At 40.4% G+C, this 24,763-nt stretch overlaps 1 protein-coding gene across 2 annotated transcripts; it reads left to right on the forward strand.

Moving 5' to 3' along the window:
* The first annotated feature begins 143 nt into the window (after positions 1–143).
* ccdc125 (coiled-coil domain containing 125) lies at positions 144–24,378 on the forward strand. 2 transcript variants are annotated; one of them, XM_078170966.1, is made up of 12 exons: positions 144–594; positions 2,628–2,883; positions 5,159–5,217; positions 5,320–5,406; positions 6,290–6,367; positions 11,352–11,437; positions 11,549–11,631; positions 11,907–12,019; positions 15,663–15,767; positions 16,337–16,487; positions 17,471–17,577; positions 20,368–24,378. In XM_078170966.1, exons 2-12 carry the CDS (start codon positions 2,631–2,633, stop codon positions 20,752–20,754), a joined length of 1,509 nt encoding a protein of 502 aa, XP_078027092.1. In that variant the 5' UTR covers positions 144–594; positions 2,628–2,630; the 3' UTR covers positions 20,755–24,378. The 2 variants fall into 2 exon arrangements, with proteins under 2 accessions (XP_078027092.1, XP_033474723.1); XM_033618832.2 differs by having other exon boundaries at positions 2,631–2,883.
* The last annotated feature ends 385 nt before the right edge of the window (positions 24,379–24,763 follow it).

Below are 24,763 nucleotides of genomic sequence, written 5' to 3' on the forward strand. Positions count from 1 at the left end.
CTCAACAGTTTCACATGAGGCTCCTTTAAATATTCCCTCTGGAGATAGTGACTCACTGATGCTGGAAGACACTAAACTACTTTCAACTTAAACTCAAGAAATGATTTGACCTTATAAACGGTTTTTAATATATGTTGATCCAGTAATGCATATGTACGCATTTAAGTTTGTGTTTGTCATAACACAAAAAAAGTTTTATACCATACTCTGTTTTCTGTAGGTTAAATGCGGTGCATTAGTGTAGTTTTTATGTCGTTTATTTTTACGGAACGTTTTTAATTATTTATTATGTGTGTATTTCCAGCGCCGTACTTTGTTTTTGTATAAAAACTATCTGGAGTTTATTTTGAAAGTGACGACCGGATGTAGTTAGTGTCTGAGCTTGACGCAGCAGGTGGCATTCAGACTGTGCGACTGGCGGAGGAAGGACTCACCTCATAGTACCCAGGGTTCATATATTGAACTTGTTGGAGGTGTCTCTTCGTAGGTAACATTAAAGTAATAGGCTATTTAACTAAACGTTGTTTTTGTCCGCGTGTCGCTGGAGGCTGTGAAGCACCGAGGAATATTACGTTCACTGCTTCAGAGTCGCAGGTAAGAGGAAGTCGTTTACATAAAAAAAAAAAAAAAAACCCTCAAAACTTTAAGGGAACCTTTTTGTAACAAATATTGTAACGTGTATTTCAGGCTTTGTTTGTGCCTTTTTGTGTATTTTTGTTAAGTATTTTCATAAATAAATCGTCTGGATGTCATCTAGATGATCCATAGTCAGCAGGCCACTGGAGCACAGCTGAATTACTGAAACCAGTATCACTGTATGCAGAGTTTTCAATAGGACATGGCAAATGATAAGGGGTTAAAGGTATTAAAAGTAGGTTTTTTTTTTTGTTCTAAGGGTCACCATTCAAACAGGTCAGAAAACACTGACACCTCGCATAGATAATACTGGATATAATATTTTATACTTAACAACCAGCTTTACAGTCAGTTGGACTTTTCACAAATACTCAAATGTAGCTTTTTACACAACCTGCCAGATTTCTGACACCCTGGTCATAAAGAGAGTTTTTAAGGGGTTTCAGTGATGACCAAAAAATTATAATTCACGTGATGTCTACAAAGCAGGGCTGTCAACATATCAGATTTTCTTGACACAAGTATAGTGGCTTAAAGATTTCATGATATCTATCACAAAATCTATAGAAAATGTTATAATGATATGATATCAGTCAAATTCATCTTTGACTTTGTGTGTGTTTTAATCTAAACTATATTGTAGTTATTTTCAAAGGGAGACTTTTTACACATGCTTAATAAATAAATACATACAAAACTAAAAACTAAATAAATACAAATGCTTGGTCAACCAAAGATAACTCTCTGTTCATTCCTTTAAGAGTCATTCTGACTGATGATGATAATCATAATTTTGTAATATTATGATACAATGTAACAGCGATATTTTGTGAGACAGTTATCGTACCATGAAAATCTCATACTGTTGCAACCCTACACTCAAAATATGAATGTAGGGAGGTTGAGAGGGAGATAAAGATTCAATTCATTTATCAACTTATATATTTGTGAGTGGGGGGAGGTGGATTGGCTCTCATAACAGACCGAATTGGTGCAGATTTTAAAAAGCCCTGACACCCTCATCACTTGTCTGTGACGATTCCCCTCTGCCTGCCAGTGGACAAACTGAAGTTCTCATATTTGTCAAAGTTTTGTTTTTATATTTGTATAACTATATTATTAATTTCTCTGTCGTACTTAAATTGGGATTCGTTGTTAAATTGATATTAAATTGTTTTAACTGTATCTATATTCTTGGGAGTTTATTGTTTTCCTTGGAATGTACATGAACGTATTACATTTGTTGTTACAGTTGCCCCCATATGCTGTTACAGTCACACGGGAGCAGATAACATTGCTTGAAAAACATGTGATGACTGTTAGAATGCACAGACACAATTTACCTACATAAGAAAATAATTATATCCTAATAGTTTAAAAGGTTTTTGAGTAATGATACCAAAACCAAAAACTGTTACATTTGTTCCCAGTCTCCCCTACTGTGGTTTTAACTCTTCTATATGGTATAACAGTGTTAAGTTTGGTGGTGTAAGTATAGAAAGGACTGTGCTGTGATTTAGTGAAGCGCACAAAGTCAAAATGCAGAAAACATAGTGGTACAACATCGTGGTATCTAATCTATGAGTATTTTCAGCATTTGTAAACAACACAACATTCTGATGCCACATGCTAATAAATAACTGAAACTAACTGAATACATGTTCTAGTGAAAAACGGCAGCTGAGTTGGTTGCAGTGACCCAAACCACAGCACTAAGTTAGTTCTTGTAGGAGTAATGATCTAATCCCTACAGTGTCCCAGACCATTAAGACACTGTTTATAGATGATATAACCACACAAAAACTTGGTGCTGTGATCTATTTTGATTTTGTGAAACTTAAAGGCTAGGGGGTAACTTAATACCAATAAAGCAAAATAAGGGATAAAATGCAAAGGAATTCCATCACACTTGTGTAAAAAAAAATATATGTGGTTTGGCAATTTAAATAGATCCATACTATGGTGAATGTAATGTAAGGTCTGACTTGGAGCAGATGCAGGAGGTCAGTGAGGCCCACAGTCTGGATGATGACATGGTGGATGGAGATCTTGGTGACGGGATGGAAGTCAGAGCAGCGCCCAGCTCCATACGGATGAAGAGCCAGAGCTTTGCTGGTCTCACAGAGAGTCTGCTGTCCAGATCAGAGCTGCTCAGGAGTGGCAGCCATGCAGGAGAAGCAGCCTGGATCCCTGGACTGAAGGCTGCAGAGAGGCAGCAGAGAGCCCGTTGGAAGCTGCCGCGCTCCAGTAAGAACCTCTGTAAACTGTCCCTTTACTGTAACACAGGAGCTAAACAAGGATCGAATGGCAAGATAGGCGAGATACCATCAGATTACCTTATTTCACCTTCAGTTGGAATTGCAGACTTTAGGGATGCACAACAATATTGGCATGTCATTGGTATCGGCCGATATTCGCTTTAAAATAAACAGTGAGTATCGACCAACATGCTTTTTCTTACTTTGCAAAATAAATGAATACCATCTCAATAAGAGTGTGCAGGTATAATATGATGTTAATTCTACTACAGAAGAGACTTGATGATCTCTAACATAAAGTGTGGAAAAGAAGTGGATATATCAATATTGGTATCAGTTATCAGTCAAATAAGTTGTTGTATATCAGCATATTGAATATTGGCAAAAAATCAAATATCGTGCATCCCTAGCAGACTTCATGACTTCTTGTCATTTTGCATAAATCAAAGTGTAATACACAATACACACTCTGAAGTTGTGTTAAAAAACATCTTAAACAGTTTTGTATTTTGGTCTTGATTTATTAGGAAACTAGTCCTTAAACTGACTCTAGTGCTAATTGGACAGCTAGCATACAGTTAGGTTCAGTATGTTTGGAATTTTGTGAAATATTTGGGAATTGAGTTAGTTCATTAGGCAGAGTAAGTGAGGAAATTGGTAGGTTGTTCTGAGCAATGCTGTTTCTGCAATGGCAATTGCTAATTTAGAAACTTGGCTTTCATATGAACACATAAGGAGGTTTTTCTGCCCAGATTATTTCCTTACTGTGCTAATTTTATATAAACTACTGTTCAAAGAAGGGATGCACGATTTTGTTTTTTTTTTTCCGATATGTCCGATATATATCAACTCATTTGGCCGATACTGATATCAATATATCCACTTTTTTCCCCACCTAATTTTAGAGATCAAGTCTCCTCTGTGGTGGAATTAACATCATATTATGCATGCATACTCCTATCGTGATGGCCCACCAGCAGATGGAGTCATGAAATACTAGCCTGGTTCCAGACCATAGACCCCGCCCACTCAGCTGAGTAGGCTTGCATCTCTGGTCTGGCATACTGCAATGAATTTGCGATTTATCTCGTCCAAAAGATGGAAGGACCAATGAACGCCGGGGATGGGGGTGGGTCTAGCGATTAGCCAATCAGCGCCACGCTGATGTCAAGCTGTGCACCAGTGAGTAACTGGTGAGGATAGCAACAATGGCGACCGCTACAGATCCTACAGACCACATTAACGATGCTAGCGAGGTATTTCGCCACTACTCGTGTTAATGGAGGACCAAATTAAGGAAGCTGCTAAACTGGATTTAACGGCGATGCAGTTGGGCGTGCACGACGATGGAGGCATTTTAAACAGGCAATGCTCGATTGTTTTAGGCACCCCCGAGGCATGGATACTAATGACGTCAGATTCTGGGTGAGTCGTTGATCTCTACTGATTGGTTAGGGAAAAAATCAAATTCCCTCCCTCTTGTAAATCGCCTTCAATGGAGGCGATGTCAGACTGAAGGTTCTGGGAGCTTTAGTCTGACACTCAGGCTAATGAAATACAACACTTTTCAATATATGTAATATATTCATTGTGTAAAATAAGAAAAAGCATGTTGGCCGATTCTGATTTATTTTATAGCCGATACCATCGATACTGATGAAGGGCTGATATTATTGTCCATCCCTAGTTTAGTTTGGAATCAGCTATTTTACTGATATTGTACCTCTTTTCTCCAATAGTAACTTCTTTAAAAGAGATAAAAACTGTATAATTCAGTCACAAAATATATTATTGACATTTGAAATAGTTTGGGCCCCAAAAGAAGAAGAATGAAATGATTCAAATTCCATGTAGTAGTTTCCAGTCCAGAAAAGCGTCATTCACCCTCAGTCATTATTTAACCACAATGGTGCAACTGGGCTCTAATACTGAGTATTTTTTATTTATTTTTTTATCTCTGGTGGAATTCACTTAGAATTTTGTGTGCCATCAGCTTATTAATAGCATTTTAACCTAAACAAAGAAAAGCGTAAAATTTCCAGAAAGGTTAGTGTTGCCTTAATAAAATGAAACAGTTTTTCCCCAGTTAGGTGAACAACTAACTTTATTCCAATCACAAGTTAAACCACAAACTCCAAACCCACGTGCTTAGCCTGTAACAACCTTTTGAAGTTCTTTGAAGATGTCACTTTGAAAAGGTGTCATTGTGCACAAACATTTTCTGTGACCTCTAAAGCTTGAGCATGCTTTGTGTGAATCATCAGGCTCCCTGGGTGACCTGTCCAAGGACGAGCTGAAAGACAGACTACAGGAAGCAGCTGAGGTAGGAAAAGTGAAGAAAAAAAGACAAAGAATAACTGACATAACTGTGTTGATTTAACTCCAGCCTGGCAGACTTTAACTGATGGCTCTGCTGTGTTGACAGGTGATAGATGTGTTATGCTGTGAGCTGGAGGTGGCACATCGTTACCTTGAAGGCAAATATGAAGCCCTGAAGATCTTACAGGGGAAGGTAGAGTAACACGTTCATACCAAAGTACTGCATCTTCCTCTTCACTGTTCTAAAATTCAGCTGGATTCACAAGAGTGCCCAGACAGCCGATGAAGTAAGTATCCATCAAGAACGCTGCTTAGCAGGTGTCCTTGTTAGGCTACCTAATGGTAACAGTGGTTCTCAGTGTTTTTCTCTTGTGACCCTTTAAAATTAAGGAAATTCCACTTGGGACCCTTTGTGTTGCTGCGGTTTTTAACCCCTTAAGACTGCTATTTTGTGACATAATATCTCCTTTAATCTCGCTCCATGTTTCCTGATGGTTTCTCCTGTTAACTGGTGAAGGCAAAAGGGCCAAAATGCTGTTCGGAGGAACACTGAACAATGAGGCTTGTGAAGAAAAAGTTCTGTTAGAAATAATGGCCAAAGCTATTACAGTAGTGTCCTACTTTAATAGCTTTGAGAAGGGAAAGGAAAGTGAAATTAAATTTTTTCCCAGTTCTGGTCTCACGTCTCCTTGACATAAAGGATGGTGATATTTTGTGTTTTTCTTACTGCCAACACTTTCCTTTGCCTTATGGACAACTCTGGCTTTTTCAGTATAAAGTTGCTCCAAATGATATGCCTTCCAGTCCCTGATGGAGTTTAAAAAATGTGGTAAAAGAGTCATCTTTGGGCGGTTCTACACATCTACTAGTCTACCATCATATTATGTGTGAACATCATACAGTGACAAAGGCAGTGAGACAGATCGTGAACACCAGTAATGTTTGAAACATCTTTGTCTTTGAAGTCTTAGAACAGTTTTTTTTCTCAGAGAGAAGAGAGTAATACACTGAGGTGAAAACCTGCAGAGTCTTAACTTTGTTTAGCTGATGACTAAAAATTGCTCTTCTTCATGCAGGCCATTCTTGACAAAGCCACGAGTCACACTAAGAGTCTGCTGCAGAAGAGTGAGGCGAGGGCTAAAGCTCTGGAGAAGGTAAGTGTGAGTGCAGGCTGCTCAAATAAGGGCTTGGTCTGTTTGCTTTAACATTCTGCTCAACAGTCAGGAACTAACTGCTTTCTTCCTGTTTATCAAAGAGTAAAGGAAACACAATGACACAAGAAAAAAAAATGGTGCTATTTTACCAACTATTTTTCGACCAGTTTACACACACACACACACACAAATATATACATACATATTTATATAAACATACATATATACATACATACGTATATACATATACATATATATATATATATATATATATATATATATATATCTTACTATATAATGACGAAAACTCTGTCTGTGGGTGTGTGTGTGTGTGTGTCTGTGTGTGTGGGTGTGTGTGTCTGTTCCACGTTTTTCTCCTCACTGACTTGGTCAATCCATGTGAAATTTGGCACAGTGGTAGAGGGTCATGGGAGGATGCGAATGAAGCAATATTACATCAATTGGCCAAAGGGGGTGCTATTTGCAACCAATTGAAATTGCAAACTTTGAATGGGCATATCTCATGCCCCGTATGTTGTAGAGACATGAAACTTTGCACAGAGATGCCTCTCCTCATGAGGAACAAATTTGCCTCAAGAACCCATAACTTCCGGTTTTATAGATTTTCTGCCATTTTGAATTTTTTGAAAAACACTTAAAATCAATCTCTTAGGAATATTGACTGATTTGCATGAAACTCGCTGAACATAATCTAGGGACCAATATCTAAAGTTCCTTCTTGGCAAAAGTTGGAAAACTTACTAAAACTGAGCTTCTATAAGGCAATGAATATTGCGGAGGGCGTGGCTCATCACATAAAGGTGTATAACATCTCAAGGGTTTCACCGATCACCACGCAACTTTGTAGGCATATGGCCACACGTAATCTGAGGGGACCCCTCCATTATTGACCCAATCAAACAAAATGGGGGCGCTACAGAGCTAATTTCTTATCTAGGCCTAACCACCATATCGATTTTTACTAAATTTGGTAGATATGTAGAACAGGACGTCTCAAGGTGACTGGAGAAATTTGACTATAATTGGCAATTGGGTGGCGCTATAACAACAGAAAAAATGCTTAAAAATGGCTAAAATGCGACTGATCGCTGTGGCTCCCCCTGTGGCTGAATGTTTTGTTTTTTTCCTTCTAATTTTTGGTATGACTAAGTCATGGTATGGACCTGCATTTTGTATAGCGCCTTTCTAGTCATCTAGTGACCACTCAAAGCGCTTTTTACACTACGAGTCACATTCACCTATTCACACACACATTCATACACTGGTGGCCAAGGTTACCATACAAGGTGCCACCTGCTACTCAGTTTGAACACACACACACACCCAGCCATCAGGAGCAATTTGGGGTTCAGTATCTTGCTCAGGGATACTTCTACATGCAGCCTGGAGGAGCCCGGGATCGAACCGCTGATCTTTCGATTGGTGGACGACCCACTCTACCTCTGAGCCACAGCCGCCCAATCCATGGGCATGGTATGCTGTACATAATCACAGAAACCGTCGGTGTGTCATTCTGTCAGTCAGGGTCAGCCTGGACCCTATTTTCCCATGTTTTTGTGTCTAAGTGATTAATGGAGACCATGGTTTTTAAAATTGGTCTACTATTGAGAGAGAGCGTTGCAGCTGCAATGGTGAAACAGTTTGAATTTTGCATCATAAATTTACATCCACCAAAAGTGCTTGTTTTGGCCACTGACAGGCTCAGATCATTATTATTATTATAAGTGTCTGACATTAAGGAAAGACCCTACAGAGAAATGCTTTTCTTGACTTTTTGCTGGTTTGTTTGTTATTTTGACCATATCTCTCTCAAGGAGAAGTCTCAGTTTGAAATCATGTTGCAGGAAAAACAACAGTAGAAATGCTAGTGAGAGTTTGAGAGAGGAGTGCTGGGAGGAGTTGGTGTGTCAGTGTCACGGCTAAACATTTAGCTGATTTGTGACAAGACTTGGTTACAAACACTAACAAACAGACTGGATAAGCCAAGGGTAAGGAAAACATTTGATTTCTCTGTAGGGTTCATTCTGTAATGTTGTCAGACACAATCTGAGCCTGTCAGTAGCAAAATCAAGCACTTACAGTGGATGTAAATTGTAGGGATGCACCGAATATTCGGTAACCGAATATATTCGGCCGAATATTGCAAAAAAACACACATTCGGTATTCGGTGGAATAAGTTAAAAGCAAGGCCGAATAATAGCGGCGTGTTTTGATAACGCAATCAAACGGCGTGCTGTGATGGGCGGAATAAAATGTCGGCAGTGTGGCGATCCGTCCGTCACGGCACTCGCATTTGCGACTAAAAATATTTTTGAGCGAGTAAAATAGGCTTAAATCATTCAGCACGCTGTGCGAGCAGCCTACAGATTTCAACCACCAGCAGAAACGAAAGGCGAATCCCATCGGTTGTGGGTTGAATGGGGGTCACAGACACAGACAGTAACGTTAATGTATTCCTGTCAAATACGGCGGCCATCGGCTTACCCGACGACGGAGAAGTCGGCTCCAATAATATCCTCTTCTTGGTGTCATGACTGCCCAAAAGTACCTGAACAGCCGAGCCAGCCGAACACAGGTATGTGACGTGTCAGAGGAGAAACGAGCCGTTCACATTTCTGTCTTTGTGTCAGTAACGGCCCACAAACCTCACCGCACACTGTTCTTTACTTATGAAGGGACTTGTCAGGGGAGGAGGGTGGCTGGTTGATTTTTATTTAATTTATTTATTTTATTTTGATTCCCCCCATCACTTATTGATGCTGTTTTTGAAGTATGAATAAGTCAATAAGTAATTTATTCCATTGAAATATCATTGATGTATTATAGAAAAGTGATTTATCTTTTCATAAATGACAAAAGGCACATCTGCCTCATTTTCGCTGTGGTATCGTGATACTACTCAGAACCATGATATTTTCATTGGTATCGCACAGTGGGTCCCAATTTTGGTACCATGACAACACTAATCTGGAGGGGGTTCATCTGCAAACACTAATGAAAAACTAAACAATGATATTCGGTATTCGGTACTCGGTGTTCGGCCAAGCATTTAATAATATTCGGCTTCGGCTTCGGCTTCGGCCACAAATTTTCATTTCGGTGCATCCCTAGTAAATTGACAGTGCACAATAGTAGTGATTACACTACAGCCTGTTTCGTTGCAGCGGCTGCAGCATTCTTTCTCAGTAGTGGACCAGTTTCAAAAACTGTTGTCTCTATTAGTCACTTTGACACAAACACATGGGACAGTAGGATCCAGGTTAAAAAATACCATCGCTCAAAATTACGTTAGGGATACTCTGAGCAAAATTGAAAATTCCAAAGTTCTCTAAAGTATATGACTTTCAGACATGTAGAATGACTGGACATTTAGATAGGTATTTCAACACTAACATATATGATAAATTATGATTAATTTATAAGAGTAGTTAATAAACTCTTAGGTGGATAACATAAAGTTAGTGTGGGTGAACTGAGCCATGCTTGGAGAACAGGGGCCATATAAAGATTTTATTATAGTAAAGTTTGGGGACTTTATCTTGAGGCTTGCATATCCATTAGGGCTGCTCGATTATGGAAAAAATGATAATCACGATTATTTTGATCAAAATTGAATTCATGGTTATGCAAATGATTATGCGGCACACGTGGATGGCATGTCATTTCTGTCTCTACATGCCCGTTTAAAATTCTCCTCTGCTCTCTGTATCGCACATGGCGGAGTTCGGCCCTGATGCACACACACACACACACACACAGACACATGCACACACACACACACACACACACACACACACACAGACCAACCTCTCTCGCTCTCCCTCGGCCATTTTCCACACGCTGTTTTTGAAATCTTCCTCGATCACCTGCCCCTCGCATTACTCGTACTTCACCTACTTGACTGGCTCGTGGATTGAAAAGAGGAGGGGAGGGGGAGGTATTGCACATGCGCGGCTTCCGGGTGTGTTTGATTTGCAACGCAAGACGAGAGTAAACTGACAAGAAGCGCATAATTGTTTTATGTCGATAATTTTGTTTTCATAATCGTTGAAAGCCCAAATCGTAATCTAGATTAAAAGTCGATTAATCGAGCAGCCCTAATATCCATCCATCCATCCATTTTCTAACCGCTTATGCTCTTGAGGGTTGTGGGGGGGCTGGAGCCTATCCCAGCTGACACTGGGCGAGAGGCGGGGTACACCCTGAAAAGGTCACCAGACTATCACAGGGCTGACACATAGAGACAGACAACCATTCACACTCAAATTCATACCTATGGACAATTTAGAGTCACCAATTAACCTATCCCCAATCTGAATGTCTTTGGACTGTGGGAGGAAGCCGGAGTACCCGGAGAAAACCCACGCTGACACGGGCAGAACATGCAAACTCAGAAGGGCACAGAAGGGCTCCCTCCTGGGATTGAACCAGGAACCCTCTTGCTGTGAGGCGACAGTGCTAACGACCACATCACCGTGCTGCCGGGCTTGCATATAATTTTATAATTTATAATTTTTATATATTTTTTTTTTTTATAATTTTATATACTTTATTAATCCCCAAGGGGAAATTCAATTTTTCACTCTGTTGTCAATTACACACAGGTCCGAACACACACATGCACAAACTGGACCTATACATGCACTAAGTGGAGAGATGTCAGAGTGGGCTGCCCATGACAGGCGCCCTGAGCGGTTGGGGGGTTCGGTGCCTTGCTCGGGGGCACCTCGGCAGTGCCCAGGAGGTGAACTGGCACCTCTCCAACTACCAGTCCACACTCCATATTTTTGGTCCGGACAGGGACTTGAACAGGCGACCCTCCGGTTCCCAACCCAAGTCCCTATGGACTGAGCTACTGCCGCTCCCAAAAATATAAACTTGTATATAAAACTAGAGGCATGTGACTTGGTGTTATGTAATATAGGAGTCATAATTCAAATATGTTGCTACCATTTCTTTCAGGAGGTGAACAGCCTGCAGTGGGAACTCAGCTTCAGCCAGGTCCAGATGAAGAAGTCTCAGCAATCCTGGGAGCAGAAATACAACAGGTTCAGATTTACACCACACAATGCTCATGTCTGTGCTATTTTGACTGGTTTGTATTGTAACTTTATTGTTGTTGTTGCTGTTGTTGTTGTTGTTGTTGTTGTTGTAATCAGAATGTTGAGTGAGAACAAGACTCTGACTGACAACCTGGAGGAAAGAGAGAGGGAGATCCAGCAGCTCCGGACGGAGAATTCCGGTAATTACTGAATAATGTAGAATCATTTTAGGTGACCTAGACATGTCTGCACATATTATCTCCACCTGTGAAGTCAAGTAGATCTGTCTGTCAGTGTGTGGAGTCACTGAACCTCATGCAGTTCAACCCTTAGTGTGTGACCCCAACTCACCAACACTCAGAATTTGCATCTAAATAACTGACCACATAGTCCCTACGTCCACTTACAAGATTTTTCCAGAGCTGTCAGCTGCATCTGTGTGTGTGTGTGTGTGTGTGCGTGTGTGTTTTTGTAGCCCGGAGTCGACAGTGCATGGAACTTCTCTCCATGTTGAGTGTGAAGGAGCAGAGAGCTTACCAAGGAACCAAACCTCAGTACAGCCCAGAGAGAGATGCAAGTGTTCTAGAGGTGAGAGGTTCTGGGGGGGTGGGGGGGGGTGTTAGATTCAGTTCAGTTATGTCACACACTGTGTAATGTCCAAACCACTCACATTGTCCTTTCAAAGTGACTGTCAGCAGCATGTTTAGCAGGGTAATTTTTACACTACATGATGAAAATTTTTTTTTATTTTTGTATTTCGTTTATTTAAAGTTTGTCAATTTAGCATTAACATCACAACCTATTCCCTCAAAAAAAAAACCCAAATAAACAAACAAAGAATTCAATATAAATCACAAAAACAGTGAAATTTTTTTTTTATCTATTTTGTGAGTCTCTTGTCACTAAGATATCTCAACCATTGTGCCTGGACATTCCTTTTAGTTTACGATAGAGCCAGTTCAGAGATTAAAGTGAGTCCACAGTTGATAAAGGTTATGTTTCTATATACTCAATGAAAGTCTGCCAAATCTGTAAAAAGGCATCATGTCTGGGGACATAGATAATCTTCTCTAGAGGCATACAAATCATAATTTCTGATGTCCACTTTGATGTAGAGAGGGGGGAATCTGACTTCCAGGTAAATGCAATACACTTCCTAGAAACAACAGGCGCTATAAATAAATCAATAATTTTCCTGTAGCTTTGATTCATTTCAAATTGTTAACATGTCCAAAGAGAAAAAGTGCTGGTTCTGATGGAATTGATGTGTCCATAATTTTAGTGAGTATGTCACACAAATCATACCAAAATGTTGTATTGTAACATGATGAAAACTTGATGCACGCTCTGTGTGATCATGTCAAATGTGAATGTTCTTCAGTGTTTTGCGGTGTAACTGCGGGGCCAGAGGAACCTCCCAGGGTGCCACAGGGCAAAAAGAAGCAGTTGGTCCAGTTCCTCATTTATTTTTGTCAAGAGTTCTTGGAGAGTTGATAAACTATACAGTTTTGGAATAGTAAAAGAAAGTAAAAGAAATATATAAACTAATCTTTCTATTTTTTATGCCTCTGCGCTGTCCATCCGTATGTAAGTCCTATTCTTGTGAATGTGATATCTCAAGAACGCTGTAAGGGAATTTCTTCAAATTTGGCACAAACACTTTCTTGGACTCAGGGATGACCTGATTCCATTTTGGTGATCAACGGTCAAAGGTCAAGGTCAGCATGACCTTGCATCCATCTCATCCGTATGATGAGATAGATGATTACAATTGGTATGAACACAATCCTGCAATCATTGGTCAATTATCAACTACGCTATTTTATCGACTCATCAAACGTAGCTCAACCACAACAGTCTGGATTTTGCCCAGGTCACAGCACAGTTACAGCTGCAGTTTCAGTCATAGATAACATTGTTTCCTCCCTGGATAATAAACAGTTTTGTGCTGCTCTTTTCATTGACCTCTCAAAAGCATTCAATACTGTTGATCATAAAATTCTTCTTCATAAATTACAGTCTATAGGCTTAGATATTTCTTCACTTAACTAGTTCCACTCTTACCTCACTGACAGAACTCAGACTGTTGTTGCTGATGGTGCTCAATCAAGTCCACTCACTATCAGAAACGGGGTGCCACAGGGGTCTATCCTTGGACCATTGCTATTTACATTATACATTAATAACATAATTCTCCCGAATCAATATTTTAATGTCCACTTTTTTTACTGATGATTGTATCATATATGCCCCCGGTTCTACCCCATCCCAAGCCCTGACTCATCTACAGACTGCCTTTGACGCCCTACAATTATCCCTCCATAACCACAGACTAGTTCTAAATGCAGAAAAAACTACTATACTAAATTAATATACTTGGTATTCTCCACTTCCACCACTACTCTGACTATCCTGCCATCAAAACCTTAAATGGCACCCCCATTACTCTCACTGACTCATACAAATACTTGGAATTTGGCTTGACAGCAATTTATCATTCAAGATTCACATTCAACAGTTAACTCAAAAACTAAAAATCAAATTAGGCTTCTTGAACTGGATCAAAGCCTGTCTGTCTCCCTCCAACCGAAAAATCATTGTACTGTCAACCTTCATGTCTGTCCTTGATTATGGTGACATCTTGTATTGTCACACTGCCCCATCAACTCTTCAGCAGTTAAACCCTGTGTATCACAGTGCATGCTTCATTACTAATGACAATTTTCACACTCATCATTGTACTCTGTATCAAAAGGTTGGTTGGACTTCATTGCAGTCTAGTAGAAGTATACATCTCATGTTATTCATCTACAAAGCTCTACTGCTGAAACTTGCTAATGACCTCACATCTCTTCTCTCATTTAAATCCAGTAACTACAGAACAGGATCCAGTAACTATCTAACCTTAGATATTCCATATACACGCACTAATGTTGGCAGAACTGGTTTCAGATATTATGCTCCCTTTAAATGGAATGAACTGCAATCTGCCCTTAAACTTGAGACATTCATTCATCTTGGAGATTTTAAATCTTTGTTGTCTGATGTTTACTATGATTGTTGTAACTGTTTCTGCTAATTCCTTTTATATCCTGTTGTTTTGTTTGTTGTGTGTTGTTTTGCCTGTGATTGTTCACAGGTCTCTCTTGTAAAAGAGATCTTGATCTCAGTGAGACTGCCTGATAAAATAAAGATTAAATAAAAAATAAAAATTTACACCTGGACCCATCTAACCCTAATGACACACAAGACGGCTGGGTGGGTCAATGACTCATATGTGACCTTAATGAGTCTGAAACTCAGAGCTCACATGTGACCACAACAACTCTGTAAGGGTTCACACCCACACAGTTTAAAAGCCTGCGACTCAGTATCAGTCAGTTAGAACTGAAGTTCTAACTTAAGTTTCTGAACTCTTGGATGGGCAGCAAAACGTCTTCAAGAAACTCAAGCAAGTCCACTTCCCAAAATGAAGCACTTACCATTCTCAGGCTCAACTATGTCTCACGGTTGCGACAATTTTGGTGTTGATACCATAACAGATTTGGTGCAAAATTGTTGACCACTCAAGAATCAATAAAATGGTCACAAATCCTTCCAAAATACCACATTAAGACACAAAGACCATAGAAAAGAAATGCTGTCATTTGGTATCAAAACTTTTGACATTTGGAGATTTCTGTAGGAACTGCATTTTTCAGTGATTGGATGACAAGCACTTCAGTTCTGGAAACTGCTAAGAAAACCCCTTGTTATAAATACACTTGTGATAGCCATCCTCCCTCTGAATGCCTAACATCTCTAGTTTATAGGTGTAAAGTTTTATGAGGCTGTGATTATCCTAGGGGTTACAGTAGGTCATTTTATACAGTGAGGTAAATGTTTAAAAAATGGTCTCACTCCAGTGATATTCACCAGATTCTATCTTTAATGTGTTGTAAATGGCCACCAGAGAGACACAAATGGAAAGATTGGATTTAGGGTTTGTGGCCAGTCACAGGTCATTTCAGAAAGAGGGCATTCCTATTGGCTTAGAATCTGCAAATGCAGAAAGTTACTATGCCAGCATTGGCAACAACTGCCTATACTTTCACTGTAGTAAAAACTTAAAAAAAACTGCCATGAGGTTTCATACAAAGGGTCTTTGTTTTACTTGAGAATAGTTTCTGAGTAACTTGTACTACAGAATTATGTAGTGAGTACTAGTCTCCATCTTCTCTGTGTTTTGCAGCTGGCAGTGTTGGGTGCCTGCAGGTGTCTTGGTGTTGCTGAAGCTTGTCCGTGCAGTCGGACTGCTGCTGCCAGCAGGAAGCAGCTCTTCCAGCTACAACAGGAGGTAAACTACATCCACCCACTCCACCTGTCCCAAGCTCCATGTTTTTCTTCTTTTTCTCTCTCAAATTACTAATGCTGTTCATTAGATCATAAGATAACATCAGCCATTGTTGCTCTGTTGGTTTCTCTGTTGTATTAAATACTATTTTGTCCTTGTAGGGTTTCAAACCAACCTCCTGACAACCAGTGCTGAAAAAAGCGTGAATCTGTTTTTAGATTCAGAGTTAACTTTGGGAAATGTTGGCCAACTTCATTGTCACTGTCATTGCTCTTGTGAAGCATTTGTACAAGACAATTTCATTTTTTTTTTAAATTATGTCTTTTTCTAAACTTAAAAGAAGGTTGACCTGCAGCACAGTTAGTTTCTAGACAGACAGAAAACGGATTTTTGACATAACTGCATAGTCTCATATTTAAGGAGAGGGCTCAAAAAGGGACATTACTCCCCTAGAATCTCCAGAGCAGGGTGATATATAGGTATGAGGAGAGGGAAAGCTGAGTGGCTCAGTTTCAGAGTCAACGCGCGTGTGTGTGTGTGTGTGTGTGTGTGTGTGTATGTGTGTTTTCCAGCTGGATGCTCAGCGTGCCAGGAGAGAAGAGGCGTTGATGGTTGCTGATGCTTTTCGTATTGCCTTTGAACAGCAGCTGAGGAAACGCAGTGAGCACTTCCTGCTGCTGGCTGAAGCCAACATCCTAAAAACCCATCACTGCAAGGCTGAAGGCAAGTGTGCTATCAGCTCAGTGTGCTATATGAGATCACAGAGGATGGTTAGGTCCTCCCTCAGGTGGTTTGTTCTGCCCATAGTCTGTGAATTTCTAAAAGTGACACAAGGACCTGTACCCATATAGTTTTGAGGTGTAGACATGTATAGATTTGATTCATAACTGGTGTCATACACTGACCAGTATTAATATATTGGTCTGACGCTGGACGAGCACGTCATTTAAAGAAGCTGTCAGTGTTCTAGCTAAGTCATCGGGTTTAGTGCTGGGATCTGTACTGAACAAAGTTAAATAATGTGGCAACCTAGGATTCCATACTTACAAAGAACTATATAATTCATGTGTTTGTCAATTCAGTGCTTACTGGATGTCCATAAAATAACTTCAGTTTTGGCCATTATTGGGGATGTGGGGTGTGAACTTCCAAACATCAGATATAAATGTCAAATGCTCTGGTTTTGGAATAGACTTGTGAAGATGTCCGATCAGAGATTCATTATAAAGATATTTATTTGGGACATCTGCCACTGTCATCTCTGGGCTAATGAGTTGAAATCTTTATTTTATTTGAATAACTTGTCATTTATTTTCATGGTAATCTGTGACATCCAGGAGATTAGGAGTAAAATGTTTCTCATGTTTAGAGAAAAATTGTCTGTTGACAAATGGTATGAAGGAAAACTATGAACTCAGTGTCAACTCAAATTGGTGGCTTATGTGAAGTATAATCTAAACAAAGGACAAAGATCTGTATTGTGCACAGTTGCACTGAGTGATGTTACCATTAGCCTTGAGGACTGGAAGGTTTAATCCCACCCCAAAGGAGGACAGGGTGCTTCTCAAACAGGAGTCCATACTGTTTCCCTGTCACAGTCAGGGATTTACTGTCTAACACTCACTGATTTCCCCAAGAAGCCGTAAATAATTCTTGATTTCAGTGCCTTATAGTCTCCATTTATTGAAACTGTTTTTCCCTTCCAGTTGCTAACAGGAGTCCTTTGCTCAGTGTAAGCCAGAGGTTGAGAGGATTACTGCCTTCCAAGATGCCTGATGATCTTTTAGAGACTCTCTACAGACTGCTGGACTTGGCGAGTATCTTCTTTAACATCTACAGGCCTGTTATCTCGAGATCACAGAGACTGTATGAAACTTGAGGATGTCCTTATGTTTTATTGCAGTGTTTGACCCTCTGCAATGTCATTCTTTTCATCACGTCAGCCCCCTTCCAGTTCCCTGTCAATGCTAACGCCAGGGCCACACTGCCAGCAAAGTGCTGTGAAGCGCAGCGCACCGAAATTCTCGCGCGAGCCTGTTCACACCAGACGTGCATTTCTCCACGCCAGTCAACAAGCGCTTCTGCTCCCAGCTGTTGTCTCCGTCACATTTGGGGCTGTTTTCCATCATGGGTACCTCTCTCTGTTTGCCTGTGTGTGCCCCAACCCCCACTCTGTTGTCTCTTCTTATCGCAGCCAACCATTTATGCCGCCGGTCTACATCCTTTGGGATGGAATAAAACTGCAGTCTGGGGTTTCTTTGTCGAATGGTATCACAGCCAACAGCACAATATATTCCTGGCATCCTTCAAGTAACATACATTTTCGGTCTCTCGCTGATTTTCCTCCTACTCTACTTGTTTTGGTAACGTGACAACACTGTGACTGCTGTGAGCGGACCCAAATATGGCGGCGTGAAAACACTGTGACGTCATGTGGTCTTGATGAATAGCCGGCCCACACTCACTCTCTCTCTCTCTCTCTCTCTCTCCCTTTCTTGTGTGTGTGTGTGTGTTAGTGGGTGTGAGTGTGTGTGTGTGTGTGTGTTCATCTCTCTCGTGCTCTGTTTATATACCACTGATTAATATGTATAGCCTATATTCCTGCCCGGCTTGACACATTCGTTGTGGCTCGCGCAGAAAATAGACCAGACGCCGAAACAGTTGGCCGCGCCGGCCATGGAGCTGCGTGGTGCGGCCGGTGTGGATGACACAATCGGTTAACATGGGCGCCGAAAGGAAACTGGTTTCACTTCTCGGCGCTTCGAGGCTATTCGCAGCGCTTCCGCGTCCAGTGTGGCCCTGGCGTAAGGCCTCAGTTGGCTTTAAACAAACTAGTTCATACCACATGATGTCTGTCTAAAGTCAGGAGTCTTTCAAACTGTTCTGAATGGCCACATGTGGATTCAGGAAGGAAAGCCTGTCAGAGGGGAGGGCTTGTTAACAGACAGTTGGGTGGACAGGACAAGCAGTTTCCAGCTGTTCTACTTCTTCTGCTTCCTCTTCAACTTCCTAATTTTACTGAGCACTCCAACATTCATACTACCATACTATTTAGTATGCCAGAAAAAGGTTTGATATGTCCCAGTACATAGTATGTCAAATGAAGCATGCCAAAAATACCAGGATGTCTAACCTGTGTAACACAACAACAGAAAGTTTGGTTGAAACAGCACACAGTGGTGTTGATACATTGGTCTGTTTGCACGATTAAAGGCTGTAAACTGATCATTGGCTTCAGTCCTTTCTTCTCCCTTGGCAGCAACAGAAAGTTTGCAGATCCAGCAGGGAGTCAGGGCTGCTGCCTGCTTTCCTCCCGGCAAGGTGGTCTGTAGCGGTGAGGAGTGAGGTGAAGGACATACTGTGATTTAAGGCTCTAGCTAACGTCAGCTACATAAATGTGAACTTGAAGCTGCAGACATGAGCCTTTAGCTCCGGTTAGCAGAAGGCTAAACTATTAGCAACATTTTATCTCAATCTCCGAAACCCCGAGCTGATATTGACAAGTGTTTTGTTCTGTTTATTGTTAGTTTTGACGATCTTTTAGATTCTTTTTGATAAGTCTGTCCTCCTTTTCAGAGTTGCTTTGCAGTGTAGGGAGTTGCTGCCAATGTTGGAATAGTAACTTTCTCTGTAGAATTCTCCACCATTGAATCAGGCTTTTACCATCTGAAGGGACATACACACACAACAACAGCCAATAGGAATGGCCTGTCTCTGAAATGACCTGTGATTGGCCAAAGTCTCCTGCCGTGGACTAGATTTTCTAAAGCCTGAAAACAGAGCCAAGAGGAGGGGCAGAAGTCTATTTTTCTCTCAGTCAGTTTGAATTACAACATGTTCAAAGTCCATTATGGGATTTTTGTCCAGTGATGACTCAATGAAACTGCCTACTCCAGCTTTAACTGATAATAGAGAATCTATCAAATGAGAAATAATGGGACAAATTGATCCCTTGCAGTTTTTAAGTGCTCGATCCTCCAGCCTGTATGGAAAGGTAATGGTACACCATGATGAGGAATGATGAGAGAGAATCTATATCAACAGTGACCGTAAAACAGAACTCCAAGCATACAGTTTAAAGATGTGAGAAGTGAGAGTCTGTGGAGCGTGAATGCTCTAACAGGAGTTTACTTGTCAGCCTCTTTATATATTTTTTGCTGGTATGCGAAGAAATCCTAGAACTAACACATGCAACACAAGAAAGAGCATTCAAATTAAGAAGAAAATAAAGTTGGAAAACCACTGGAGAAATATATTTCAGTTTAAAAGTCAGCTATTTATGGTTATTGTAGCCATCATTAGCATCTTTGCTCATCTTTAAGTGGACCGATGATTAATCTGAGTACAGGGCATTCTGAATTCTTGAATGCTTCAGTAACTTGTTCTTCATTCATTTGTTCATGATCTAAAACATAATTTCTGCCTTACCTCATGCATAAACTCTACACCCAGTTTTAGACTAATCTTTGCTGTTCTGCAGCTTGTAGAGTAGATGGAGCTAAAGCTCGCTAAAGTTCCTCATGTAAGAGTCGTCAGTAAGACTGTTTTTGTCTCCAGAGAGAATGATTTTTCTCCTTCATTAATGCTGTGTTTCCTGTTGTAGCTGAATGACAAAGAGGAGGCCCTGGCCCACCAGAGGAAGGTGAGCATCATGTTAGCCCACAGTGCTGAGGAGCTGCAGAGACAGTTGCATCTAGATTCACAATGCTGCCCATCAGACCCATCAGACAACCAGAGCCAGTGTCAGCAAACATCTCATACATCAGAGTCTCAGCTACAACCACAAGTCTCGTCAGAGTCCAACATCCAAGCACAGCAACAACTAGTTCCACCAGATTCCCCGCTTCAGCCAGGACAAACACCATGTCTGTCAGAGTCCAGGACTGAACCTCAGGAGCTGTCAGACACATCGCAGTCCAACATCCAGCTGCTGTCCAACCATGAGAGCAGTGAGCCTGAAATCCAACAATCAGACCAAACAGAGTCCTGATCCACCCACAGGATCAATCAGACTCCACACCTCAGCTACAGACGCAGCAGTCAGGATTTGAGAACATGGGAAGATGCAGATGTCTTATCTGTGATGTCACACAGGCTGTATTTGAAGGAAGGGTGTGAAATTGTATGATTTGACCTGACTGCTCACTGTTGTTGTCCCATCAGCTGCTGGATGGAAAACACCAAACTGTTGTCCTTTAGAGAGGAAGGGTAGCAGTGCTGAGGCTGTGATGTCCAACCCCACACACACCTTTACCACATCTCTAAAACATACTTTTTACTACTAGATTTACATCTGGAAAAGCATATGAAGGTGTGAATGTCTATTATCATTTTCCCAGACCTTGTGAAGAACATCTCAGGTGTTACTGATATAAAGCATAGCTCTGTTCGGTCTTTGAAGTGGAAAAAGCATTTAGCTGGAATAGTTGAGAAGAAAATTGTCAACAGTTTCAATGTTTTTCACTTTGAAAATCAAAAACAGAGACCAGTGACAGTTTGTCCAGTCATGAGTGACTAGTGTAGGAGTAGGAAGGGTCTTTGTTGGTGTCTGAGCTCAGGAGAGGAATGCCAATCAGCATATTTGCTCCATGCAGATGCCTGTCATGTTTTACCAGAACATAGTGAGAGAAATCACTGGTTTGCAGTCTTTGGCAAACAGTTTGAAAAAACTTACTGTCTGTGTTTAAGTTTCAAAGAACATTGTAGGGAGGAGGGGTAGGTAGATGGGTTAATAAAATGTGACATGACTTTATTGATTTTTTCCTAAACCTGCCTACCTCAACCAATCACACATGCATTGTAGTTTATCCTTAATTGTCACATTGGCCTCTACAGACAGGCATGCCCACTGCTGCCCTATTCCATTGTTAATGTGTATTTTATGTGACAGAAGAAGTACAGGATTGGTGATTTATTTTGAGAGCTAACTTGTATGTTAACAATCAAAGAAGCTAACACAATGGCTGACTTGCTGTGACTCACTCACTAGTTTTCAGTCTGATAAAGATCCAGTGCGTATTGAGGGGTTTACAGGGATATATTGGCAGAAATGGAATATACTAAGTACGTTTTATGTTTTGTAGCACGGAGGTGCAGTGGTTAGCATTGTGGCATCACAGTAAGAGGGTTCCTGGTTCAAACCTGGGGTGGGGGGTTCAAACCCCGTGGTGGGGGACCCCCTCTGTGCGGAGTTTGCATGATCTCCCCATGTTAGCGTGGGTTTCCTTAAGGTACTCCAGCTTCCTCCCACAGTCCAAGAAATGCAGGTTAATTGGTGACTCCAAATTGTCCGTAGGTGTGAATGTGAGTGTGAATGGTTGTCTGTTTCTATGTGTCAGCCCTGTGATAGTCTGGCAACCTGTACAGGGTGTACCCCTCCTCTCGCCCAGTGTCAGCTGAGATAGGCTCCAGCCCCCCCCCCCACGACCCCCAGAAAGATAAGTGGTTATGGAAAATGAATGAATGAATGAAGTATATTTTCTTTAGTGTATGATCACCTGAAAATAAGAATTGTTTTGTTTTCGTTACTTTAGAATGAGCTGTTTATATCCACATAGGAAGCAGGTCCTCATCCACAAAGTCTGCCATGTTGCACCGTCATGTCTCTACAGTAGCTCAGAACGGACAAACGAAACACTGGCTCTAGATAACGACATTCATGTTTTTGCACGAGTTAGAAGCTTCTCCATGACAAGCAGCGTTAGAGTAACACTGATTTTTTAAACATGAGACAGCTTTATTCAGTGTTTTTACCAGTTTAAATTCCTGAGTGCATTGTATTGGAGAGGAAGAGACCTCTGCAGATAATTCGGCTTATGGTAAAAACCTACTCAACTTCTGGATTAGAAATAAAGTGAGCACACATTAGCAGGGCTGGGCGAACAGCCCATCTGCTACATGGCAAACAATTTTGAAGAAACACTGATTTATAAGGTGAGACTCCTTTATACAGTGTTTTCACCAGTTTAAATCACCTGGTCTTTTTTTGAAGAGAAAGAGACCTTTGTGGATAATCCAGCTTCTTGTAAAAACCTGAATAATGAACACTGTAGAAATTATAGCAAGGAGTTTGAGCAGGTTGCAATCTGTAATCCTCACCACTAGATGCTACTAAATCCCCCTAAATCTTACACACTGGACCTTTAAGTACAGTATATGTTATTTTATTTTCACCTGTGTATCACCCTGTATCTTTTTACTTCATTTTTTTAAGAATGATATCTTATGCTTTCATTTTGAAATGCAGATGCAGATTCTGGAAGCCTTAAAAATGGTGAACAAGGTTCTCAATGCAACAGACAGTCACCCATTCTGTGCTGTTAATAATTTTATGCATTCCATAATATTTTTAACTTTAAGTTATTGTGCAACCATTTGAACTCAAGCAGCTGTAATAATATGACCATATAAGATGATAACTCTTTAGATCATATCTATCCTGCTGTTTCAGCTTTTGACTGGGAGCTGATAAGATCTTACCAGTATGTAGTTGAGAAATTCAGTATGTTCAGTTTGGATGATTTCATGAAATGTGTGAATATGCAATGCAACCATTAATACCTACATATCCAAATTCAACTGGAAGCAACTCAGGTTTGGTGTTTTCACTGGACTGATTAATCAGGTCACATGTAATGGAGACTCATGAGATAATGTGAATATACAAAGTTAGTGATAGTTACACCCCTGGGGCTGTATTCACAAAGCTTCCTTGTTTTAAGAGTTGCTTCTAGTGACGGCATTCTAAGAAGATTCTTAGAATTGTGACGTTTTCTTAGAATTTCCCCTCAAAGTCAAGACTAGGTCTTTGTAAAGATAAAAGTTATTCACAGAGCATCTTAGACCTTAAAAGAGCTCCTATGGTGAAAAACTGTTAGGTGCAGAGAGGAGAACTTTTAAGAGGCTAAAGAGTTTTTTAAGCAGAGGAGAAAATGGTGAAAAGACAAAGAGGCTGGAAAAATATTCTCCAAATACAGGATGTGAGTAACAACATTAACAATCTTAACACTTTCACAGTCAGCAGTTCATTTCATTTCCACTGGGTGTCCAAACCTTGCAGGCTCACAAAGGGGCGTGTCGGTGACAACCAATCACACCTGTATAAAGAATGCATCATACCTAGCAACAGGGTCAACCACACCTCTCCACTTAGGTAAAAGTTTCTGTCTCCTCCTTGGTAAGAGTTACCCTGAGAATTTTCCTAAATCAATTCAAAGCTAGGACTCCTTACTATAAACTTTCCAGCTAAGTTAGGAGCTCTCTGAAAGTATTCTCAGAATGTTTGTAAATACAGTCTCTGACCTCTATGGCAAAATTATGGCATAATGAGAATCATGTATTTATGTTTTTGAAAAACTCCTGTCACAAGTCTCTTTGTAAAGCACAAATGAAACATTATCATCCAGTTGATCTAAAACAAAATGTAATTACATGAACACAGATGCTTTAGTGTGCAAATACTGGCAAGCATTAGTGATCAAAGCATTATTAGTGTGTATGCATAATGGTATTGTTATTGTTAACAGAGGTTCTTTACAGTTTTTTTAACAGCTTGTATAGTGATACGAGACACGAACCTACAATGCATTTAGAAAATAAAACGGTGAAACTTGAAGATGTGTGCCCTTTGACATGTACACTTTCTTATTGATGTATATGACTGTAACATGTTGCCAAGCTGTTGCTGCTGTTTTGTTATTTCTCTTAAGTGAAATGATTTTCAAAGATTTGTATCTACCTAATGGCATTGGTAAGTCATCTGAAGTCAAAATTCAGTTCCATTTTATTTTACTTTTACCCAGGAAGTCCCATTAGGATTGAAAACATCTTTTACAAGAGAGACCTGGCCAAGGTAGCAGCCAATCACAACACACTAAAAAGCACCAAATACAGTATAGCATACAAAAATCCACAATTCACATTCTTTATGGTGCCCTTAAAGGCATCTATGGATTTAAGTGTTTGTAATTTTTAGATCTTTCTGAAGATTGTTCCATGCC

This window comes from Epinephelus lanceolatus, chromosome 9, assembly GCF_041903045.1.
Source record: "Epinephelus lanceolatus isolate andai-2023 chromosome 9, ASM4190304v1, whole genome shotgun sequence".
In the NCBI taxonomy this organism is placed as follows: domain Eukaryota; kingdom Metazoa; phylum Chordata; class Actinopteri; order Perciformes; family Serranidae; genus Epinephelus; species Epinephelus lanceolatus.